Here is a 10,727-nt window from a genome sequence, read left to right as displayed (position 1 = left end):
CTAATGTTAATGTGTATGAAAGGCTGCTTCACTCTCTCCTGATGTTAATGTGTATGAAAGGCTGCTTCACTCTCTCCTGATGTTAATGTGTATGAAAGGCTGCTTCACTCTCTCCTGATGTTAATGTGTATGAAAGGTTGCTTCACTCTCTCCTGATGTTAATGTGTATGAAAGGCTGCTTCACTTTCTACTGGTGTTAATGTGTGTGAAAGGCTGCTTCACTCTCTCCTGATGTTCATGTGTATGAAAGGCTGCTTCTCTCTCTCCTGATGTTCATGTGTATGAAAGGCTGCTTCTCTCTCTCCTGATGTTAATGTGTATGAAAGGCTGCTTCTCTCTCTCTCCTGATGTTCATGTGTATGAAAGGCTGCTTCACTCTCTCCTAATTTTGGTCTTATGAAGGTAAGAGCCTTATTGGTTTAGATCGTTTAGAAGCTTCAGGATGGTATGTAGAGAGTCTCAGTGATTAAGGACATAGCTTTGTGCAATCTTGAATTCATAAAGAAAACATATAATCATTGTAAACAGTGATCTGATTGAAATAATAATAAGGCATGCTTGTTTATAGAGTTAAAAGTTAAAAAGACACTAGTTCTGTCCTATTTAATATGCCTACATCATATAATCTTCAAATCTACATTTAAAACAAAAGTTGTGGAGCTAGTAAAATCAATTTCTGTACAAGGCTGTCAGGACTTGGATATTTTGTACCTTAGGTTGTTATTACACATGTTAAAATTCCAACAACTTAATTCTTAATGAATCCAAGTTTCAAATGGACAGCAACTGCCTGGAGACGAAAGGCGGAAGACTTTCGAAAGATCTACGCTTGTAGGTTTCTACAACAGGCAGTTGCTGTCCATTTGAAATTTAGATTCATTATGAATACTCTGCCTAAACAGCCTATCAAAGACAACCTTATCTTATAATATTGATATGCTGCTTTATGTTTAACAAGTAAATAATTAGGCCTCTATTGTTGTTTGTTGCACCTGATGACATATGATTGTAGTGTTCCATTAATTTTTGATGTGACAGTGTATTATATATTATGACTGTAGTCCTTTTATAACTTTCAACATGGATATTACTTTATTCATATGGATCTAATATATGAAAATAATGTGTGAGAAGGCTTTCACCAGTCATATTGTTAAGCTTGTTATGTAGTCCAGTTTCTTTTGTCAAGTTTGACTTACACTCACTTACATATATAAAGTTAGAAGATATGTAAAACAATAGTTATGTTCTCTTCTGTTACTACACTTCAAAGATGAGAAAAGTCATTTTATGTGTAGTTACAATGACTCATTTTCTTGACCAGTTAAGGTTCACAAGACTTAGTTACAGCATAAAATCAACATGTAGTATAGTGAGCTAAAATTCAAATAACAGGTTAACTGTAAGATAAAAGAGGTCTTAAGAATACATTTTGTATGGAAGAAACATTGATTTCTCAAGTAAAGTATAGTTTCTGTGAAGAATTCTGTTGTTTGTGTCATTAATGTTTGTTAATCTGCATAGTGACACTTCCAATGATAATGGTGAGAATCAAAGTCAAAGCAGTGAAGAAATGCTTCGACCATCTCAAGTGGTGCTTCAAGGGAAAAAAAACAGATTGCCTCTCTTGAATGACGATGATGACGATGACACATTCAGCACGACTAAACGTTTTTGTGTCAGTACTGACCGAGAACCAGAAGATAGTTTACAACCAGATGCTACCAGGTTGTTTTTTAGTAGCTGAAAACTGAAATGAATTCCCATCATTAACTTTCAACATGCTATTTGATAAACAGAGATCATGTATTTTGAGTGGTATGTTTAGTGTATGCATGCATACAATTCCATGAGCTTTAATTATAGATTTTCAAAACATTGATGTTTTGATTGATTTAGACCCTAAATTATATAAAAAGATGAGTCTCCAATGTTTTCTGAATTATTTAATGAAAAATCCAAGATTGTTGACAGAACACCAGAAAAATCATTATCTCATCACCAAAATGTATTGAGTAGTAAAATATGATAGCTAAGACTATGTTTTGTACCAACTGCTCAGTTGTATAAGTATCTTTGCACTCAGGGTTCACAGATGCTTTTAACATAACATAACGTTTTGGGACAACATGGGACCTATTGGTCCATCTCGGCTGTTCCATCCTCTAAAAGAGAATTTTAGATGCAAAGAAAAATCCTGTGAAGAGAGGATGGATCATGATTACCTTCAAGTTAAGTACCATGTGTCAAAATATTAAAAAAAAAAGCCATTACAAAAACCTCAATTGAACAGTTACAATCAACAGCTTTCTGAAGGCAGTTGATTTACAAGCAAACTATGAACATAACCCTCAGTCAGACTTCACTTCAGATAAACTTAAAACCAAAAAATGCCACATGTCAAAAACATTGTTATTCAGCTACTTTAAATCAAGATCATATAGTGTTTCAGTGGCTACAAAACAAGGCCTGTTTTTTAGTTCTAAAAATACAGTGGTCATCTTGGACTAGCTGTTAAGTGCTTTTTAATATATCATCTTTGATCTATTGTCATATCAGTGTTTGTGGTGGCTATCTTGGATTTTGCATGCAAAGAAAAATCCTAAAAGTACTTGTGAACCCATAATTGTAACATCAATGTATAATTTGGTCCAATAAATAATAAAACTTAACCTTAGTAATGAAATTTGTGTAAATAAATAGTTTTGTCATCAAGAGAATGACATTTTGAGGTTTATGATGGCCATCTTGGATTTGTTTTTTGGCATCCAGAAATCTCTAAAAGCACCTGTGAACCCAGTCCATAAAGACATTTGTACAATTGGGTGCAATAGATACTGAAACCTGGACTTAATTACTAGATTTGAACATTAAGGTGACAAGAAAATGATATTTTTAGGCTCATGTAAGTCAGCTTCAATTTTTCAGTAACTAATGGTAGAAAAATTGGAACCTCTTTTTTTTCTTGTATTTAATTTAGGTTCTAAGTTAGTAAAAATTGACTGTTTCTTAAATCTACATGAAAAGCTCTTAGAATATTAAAATTCTACACAAGTTGCTCTAACACTTCCTTTTCTGTTATACATAAGCTGCAGTCTACCAATGGCTCAGCATCAAATCTCTGGATTTACAGTGCTAAGAATCAGGTTTTGATATCTGTATTGGGCACAGCACAAATAGCTCATTGTGTAACTTTGTGTTTAACAGCAAACATAAGTTGCTCTGTATTGTTATTTATACATGCTAGTATTACTTAGCTTTATGTATGATTTTAATGGACTTTCCTGTCACAGTTGAAAGCTTTACAGTTTCTCTTCTTTCGTTCATTTTTATCCCACAGACTGAAAAGATTTGGGAAGATATAGTTATGTCACTATCTGTCCAAAGGTTTGGGAAAAAATAGTGATGTCATTATCTATTCAAAGGTTTGGGAAGGTATAGTGATGTCATTATCTATCCAAAGGTTTAGGAAGATATAGTCATGTCATTATCTGTCCAAAGGTTTGGGAAGATATAGTCATGTCATTATCTCTCCAAAGGTTTGGGAAGATATAGTCATGTCATTATCTCTCCAAAGGTTTGGGAAGATATAGTCATGTCATTATCTCTCCAAAGGTTTGGGAAGATATAGTCATGTCATTATCTCTCCAAAGGTTTGGGAAGATATAGTCATGTCATTATCTGTCCAAAGGTTTGGGAAGATATAGTCATGTCATTATCTGTCCAAAGGTTTGGGAAGATAGAGTCATGTCATTATCTGTCCAAAGGTTTGGGAAGATATAGTCATGTCATTATCTGTCCAAAGGTTTGGGAAGAGGTAGTTATGTCATTATCTATCCACCTGTAGATGTTTCTTGATGCATAATAACTGGATAAAAATATCTGGTATTAATCACACTTCTCACTTCTGGTTGTTAGAGATAAAAAGGTCACCATTTCAAAAGATATACAAGATTGTTTTCTCAGCCTTTCTACTGATAGCTGTTTTAGTGATGAATGAACTTTACAGGTTTTGTCACTATGTTAATTTTTAAGTATTTTAGTGATATTGCTTTGGATGATCAATACAGCTCTTCTTAATTTGCTCATTTTCTTATTTGGGTGATATTCCTTTGAAAACAAATTACAGGTTATCTTATTTTGTTTTTTAGTAATATTCCTCTTAACAAAAATTACCACTTATCTTACTTTGTTAAGTTTTTATTGTAATGACTTTTCTTTTGATCAAACTTACATCTTTATAAAATATTATTTCCTCCATATTGTGAAGTTTACTTTAAGATCTAAGTTTCCTATATCAGTTCCTTCAGTGTGTTAACTCCTGTATATTGTAAATTATGTTTCTGTGCCGATATTTTATTTATACAAAAATACTTAACAATTTTGTCTTACTCTCATTCTATTTTATGAAAAAAAAAATTGGTATCCTTTGTAATTAATCCTGAATGTGTACTTAAGGTATCGACACAGCTCTTCATTCCCTGATCTTCGGGCAGCAGTATCTTCTTCTACTACTGTTGACACTTCTGTCCTCACTCACATGATCCAACTGTCCTTAGTGTCTCCCTCAACCCTACAGAACCAGGTGTCAACACAAGAAAACAGTTCATCTCTTGTTTTTCCTGTGCTTCGTAATACAGACTTTCAATACATATTAGGAGCTGCTACTGCTCTGGCAACTAAAATGCATGAGGAAACAATGACCTATCTTAACCAAGGTGTGTTATACTTAAGTTAAAAGGATTGAAGCATCAAAGTCACCATTTAAATCATATAATGGAGTTGCAAGAAAAACCTTTACCTTTGGGCTAAAATGTATGTAATAAGATTAATAAAATTTCTTAAATAAACTTATTTTATAAATGTATCTAATTTTTTTACAGGGCAGTCATATGAAATTAAACTGAAAAAGTTAGGAGATCTGACAGAAATGCGAGAAAAGTTGTTAAAGGTAACATTTTTTATATGTAAATAATATTCTAAATAAGCAAGTAGGTGAAAGAGAAATTTGACGGATCTAGTCATGTGCTTATCCTTTTAGCATCTTACTGAGAACAGAAGTGCTGGAAATAAGTAAATATGAAAATAAATAGGTTTTGTAAAAGTGAGTTTATTATAAACCTTAGCATTCCAGAACACTTCTACTAATAAAAAGAACCAGATTTCATGATAATTTAAAGAGAAATTAACAGTAAAGATATCTAACCTCCCAGCAGCACAGCTGAATGTCTGTGGACTTAAACTGCTAGAAACCAGGTTTCGATACTCGTGGTGGGCGGAGCATAGATAATCCATTGTACAGCTTTGTGCTTAACTACAAACAAACCGCGGTAGAAAGAAAGGTTTTGTGAAACCATAGTGTAAATCTGCTTGTCACATTGTAACAGTTAACACCTAACTTAAATCTAGGCACATAAATCTATATTAATATATGTCTAAAAGTTAGTTTTGATTGAGGAGCTTGTCTAGTCTACAATTTTCTGTTTCAGATTGTTTTGAAAAAGTTTTATGCCAGTGAAGAAAATTTCTCTTTGTAGCTGAACACATCACTTTAAAGTTTATTTTATATATGATCTTGTCCTGTAGGGCCCAGAGTTGTTCTACATTTTTCAGTTATTTATCGCATTGTAAGTGATAATGTTTTAAATACTTTAAGAAAGCAAGTCAAGTAATTCAGCAAAATACTAAGAAACTGACTAAAACAAAGAATATGTGTGATAGAGAACAAACTTTGTATTTTTTCTTAACCTTGAACACTTTAATGCAAATATTATTGTAAGTAACTTTAAACTTGAACACTTCAGTCTAGTCTATATAAATATTGTTGTAAATAACTATTAAACCTTGAACACTTCAGTTTAGTATATATAAATAGTATTGTGAATAACTATTAAACCTTGAACACTTCAGTTTAGTATATATAAATAGTATTGTAAATAACTATTAAACCTTGAACACTTCAGTTTAATCTATATAAATAGTATTGTAAATAACTATTAAACCTTGAACACTTCAGTTTAATCTATATAAATAGTATTGTGAATAACTATTAAACCTTGAACACTTCAGTTTAATCTATATAAATAGTATTGTGAATAACTATTAAACCTTGAACACTTCAGTCTAGTCTATATAAATATTGTTGTAAATAACTATTAAACCTTGAACACTTCAGTTTAGTATATATAAATAGTATTGTGAATAACTATTAAACCTTGAACACTTCAGTTTAGTCTATATAAATAGTATTGTGAATAACTGTTAAACCTTGAACGCTTCAATCTAGTCAACAATGTTTCACCATGTACATTTTTTCTTAACTTAATCTTCATTTTAATGCAACTATAATACTTATAAAATCTTGAGCATTTTAGTCTTAACTATAACTCATTTTGTTATATAACTTACAGTTTACAACCATTTACTCTGATTCATTCTCATCAGATGTAAACTGTTTGCTAGCTGTGACCCCAGCATGTGTGACATTTGGTGTGGTTTGTTCTTTTTGCCACTGTTTAACCTATTCTAGTGTTAGCCCATCTATCTTGATTTTTACTAGAACAGACAAAGTTTCCTGATTTAGAGATATTCTTGTCCCTGTTTTAATATTATGAAAATTGCTAAATTCCTTTTCACATTCTGCCTTATATGGAGAAACTAAGAGAGAAACTAAATCACTAATTTTTAGTGATATTGGATCCAGGATTTAATAAATGTCTCAAGATTAAATATGTTAGTTATGGTTGTCATTTGATGCAGGGTTTAATTTGTTGTCAACATGTTTATTTTTATCTCTTCATTCACAAACCTGTATCAGAGCCCTTGAAAGAGATGCTTTAGACTAAGTGTGTTATATATTCTTTATGTTATTTTAAAGAAATAAATATCTTTTACTCTAGAGCATTATAAGATTTGGATTTCATGAAAGGAGACTTCAGTATGTAGAAAAGGAGCAAATTACACAATGGCAACAACAGCGCCCATCAGAGAGAGTGTTAGAAATAGGTAAGACCTGTGTAATGTGGAGTGTGTTGTGAGAAACAGAATATTTTATAAATCGGTAGGATTTTTCTAATTTAGGGTAAGTTGTGAGATTCAAGTATGAGAGGTATGCTAATTTGTAGTATATTGTAAGAAATGGACAAAATATTAGAAATATTGTTAATCTAGAGGGTGTCGTACAAGCTCAAATGTAATCGTTCATAATAACTTTCTAATAATGTGGTTAACTTACCATGATGTGTATAACATGAAAACTGTAAAACATAAAGCGGTTAACTTACCGTGATGTGTATAACATGAAAACTGTAATACATAATATGGTTAACTTACCATGATGTGTATAATATCAAAACTGTAATACATAATGTGGTTAACTTACCATGATGTGTATAACATGAAAACTATAATACATAATGCAGTTAACTTACCATGATGTGTATAACATGAAAACTGTAATACATAATATGGTTAACTTACCATGATGTATATAACATCAAAACTGTAATACATAATTTGGTTAACTTACCATGATGTGTATAACATGAAAACTGTAATACATAATGCGGTTAACTTACCATGATGTGTATAACATGAAAACTGTAATACATAATGTGGTTAACTTACCATGATGTGTATAACATCAAAACTATAATACATAATGTGGTTAACTTACCATGATGTGTATAACTATAACACATAATGTGTTTAATTTACCATGATGTGTATAACTATAATACATAATGTGGTTAACTTACCATGATGTGTATAACTATAACACATAATGTGTTTAATTTACCATGATGTGTATAACTATAATACATAATGCGGTTAACTTACCATGATGTGTATAACATGAAAATTGTAATACATAATGTGGTTAACTTACCATGATGTGTATAACATCAAAACTATAATACATAATGTGGTTAACTTACCATGATATGTATAACATGAAAACTGTAATACATAATGATGTTAACTTACCATGATGTATATAACATCAAAACTATAATACATAATGTGGTTAACTTACCATGATGTGTATAACATGAAAACTGTAATACATAATGTGGTTAACTTACCATGATGTGTATAACATGAAAACTGTAATACATAATGTGGTTAACTGACCATGATGTGTATAACATCAAAACTATAATACATAATGTGGTTAACTTACCATGATGTGTATAACATCAAAACTATAATACATAATGTGGTTAACTTACCATGATGTGTATAATATCAAAACTATAATACATAATGTGGTTAACTTACCATGATGTGTATAACATGAAAACTGTAATACATAATGCGGTTAACTTACCATGATGTATATAACATCAAAACTATAATACATAATGCGGTTAACTTACCATGATGTGTATAATATCAAAACTATAATACATAATGTGGTTAACTTACCATGATGTGTATAATATCAAAACTGTAATACATAATATAGTTAACTTACCATGATGTGTATAACATCAAACTGTAATACATAATGTTGTTAACTTACCATGATGTGTATAACATCAAACTGTAATACATAATGTGGTTAACTTACCATGATGTGTATAATATCAAAACTATAATACATAATATAGTTAACTTACCATGATGTGTATAACATCAAACTGTAATACATAATGTGGTTAACTTACCATGATGTGTATAACTATAACACATAATGTGTTTAATTTACCATGATGTGTATAACTATAATACATAATGTGTTTAATTTACCATGATGTGTATAACTATAATACATAATGTGGTTAACTTACTATATTTCCATAAAGTATAACTGCTGTTGCTGTGCTTTAAAGTGAAATACCTTTGTTAATATAAATAAAAAACTAGATTTACTTAGTATATTATGTTGTTTTCTTCCTGTATTTTACAGACATTCCATTGTCATATGGAATTTATGAAGTTGTACATGACCCCCAGAAAAGTAACAAGTGTGAGTTCCTGTGGGATCCTACCAAAGAAACAGGAGTGTTCATCAAGGTATACGTTGTGTTTAGTATAAAATAAGAATGAGGGATCATGACTGCTGTAGATCAAGTATTTCACAGTGGTGTGATTGGCCTGGCTACTTACACAGTTGTTTCATAGTTTGTACTGATAATCTTCATGTTAAGCATAACAGACACATGCACCAGGGATAGAAATAATGAATTAAAATTACATTCCCTCGTGTAAAGTTGCATTTCTTTATGAATTGTTATATTATTTAATCCATGCAATATGTCCACTTTCATTCATAACAAAAGGAATACGGATGGACCATGCATTTCTGACCAGGAAAGCCAACTACAAAAATCAAATTCTTCAAGCAAAGTTAAATTCCTTGGGAATGTGGAAATGTGATATTTAATATCTAGCAAAGAAACTGCCTAACAGATGTTCACTGCTTCACTTAACTACACAGGTTGTGTAGTTTCCAGATAATTTCTCATAAGCCATTTTGACATTTTTAAAAGTAGCTGTACATTCTCACATTGTACATATGTTAGCTTCTCCAGGTACTTGATGTACACATGTTAGGTTTTTCAGGTACTTGATGTACACATGTTAGCTTCTCCAGGTACTTGATGTACATATGTTACCTTGTCAAGGTATTTGATTTACATATGTTAGCTTCTCCAGGTATTTGATGTACATATGTTAGCTTCTCCAGGTACTTGATGTACATATGTTACCTAGTCAAGGTATTTGATTTACATATATGTTAGCTTCTCCAGGTACTTGATGTACATATGTTACCTTGTCAAGGTATTTGATTTACATATGTTAGCTTCTCCAGGTATTTGATGTACATATGCTAGCTTATCCAGGTATTTGATGTACACATGTTAGCTTCTCCAGGTATTTGATTTACATATATGTTAGCTTCTCCAGGTACTTGATGTACATATATGTTAGCTTCTCCAGGTACTTGATGTACATATATCAGCTTCTTAAGGTATTTCATGTACATATGTTAACTTCTTCCAGTATGTGATTTACATATGTCAGCTTCTCCCAGTATTTGATATACATATGTTAGCTTCTCCCAGTATGTGATTTACATATGTCACCTTCTCCCAGTATGTGATTTACATATGTCAGCTTCTCACGGTATTTTATTTACATATGTCAGCTTCTCCCAGTATGTGATTTACATATGTCAGCTTCTCCCAGTATTTGATTTGCATATTTTAGCTTCTTCAGGTATTTGATCCCAGAAGTTGTTTTTTTGTGATAATAATAACTAGCTTCATTTTACTTGTGGTGAATTGTTTTAAAAATATAAATTCATACATTTTGTACAAATCTTTATGAACATAATAATTCATAAGAAGTATATAGATTTTGTTGGATAATAGATTTATAAATTAAAGTAGTCATCACTTTAATAGATATATTTCTCAGAAGATGACATTTTAACCTGATATTTAGATATATTTTTATTGTGATAATATAATGCTTTATGCTGAAAAGTGTGATCTATAGATCGGTGATTTGTTCATATAGGACCAGTAGAAAAATATTTATTGGAAGCTGTGATCAGTATTATTTTTATGTAAAGCCACAAACTAGTGGTCATTATTTTCCTGTTTTTTTTTCTATTGTGATGTAATCTTGACCAATGTTTCATCATTTAAAAATTTTGATACTTGTTTCTTTCACTGTGAAATTATAACCTTTAGATCCTGAAATTAAGTTACAGTTTG

General features: G+C 31.1%; 1 protein-coding gene across 1 annotated transcript in view; it reads left to right on the top strand.

The window, feature by feature from the left end:
• Nucleotides 1-10,727, top strand: part of LOC106470824 (transcription factor CP2-like) — a 43,655-nt gene that overhangs the window by 9,958 nt on the left and 22,970 nt on the right. The window contains exons 4-8 of the mRNA XM_013931395.2: nucleotides 1,525-1,728; nucleotides 4,459-4,718; nucleotides 4,884-4,951; nucleotides 6,900-7,005; nucleotides 8,912-9,018. Coding sequence (XP_013786849.2) covers nucleotides 1,525-1,728; nucleotides 4,459-4,718; nucleotides 4,884-4,951; nucleotides 6,900-7,005; nucleotides 8,912-9,018 — 745 coding nt within the window. The remainder of the gene's footprint in view (nucleotides 1-1,524; nucleotides 1,729-4,458; nucleotides 4,719-4,883; nucleotides 4,952-6,899; nucleotides 7,006-8,911; nucleotides 9,019-10,727) is intronic.

This window comes from Limulus polyphemus, unplaced genomic scaffold (genome assembly GCF_000517525.1).
Source record: "Limulus polyphemus unplaced genomic scaffold, Limulus_polyphemus-2.1.2 Scaffold4238, whole genome shotgun sequence".
Classification (NCBI taxonomy): domain Eukaryota; kingdom Metazoa; phylum Arthropoda; class Merostomata; order Xiphosura; family Limulidae; genus Limulus; species Limulus polyphemus.
Note: the sequence above shows the minus strand (reverse complement) of the source record. Positions and strands in the feature narration are given on the sequence as shown.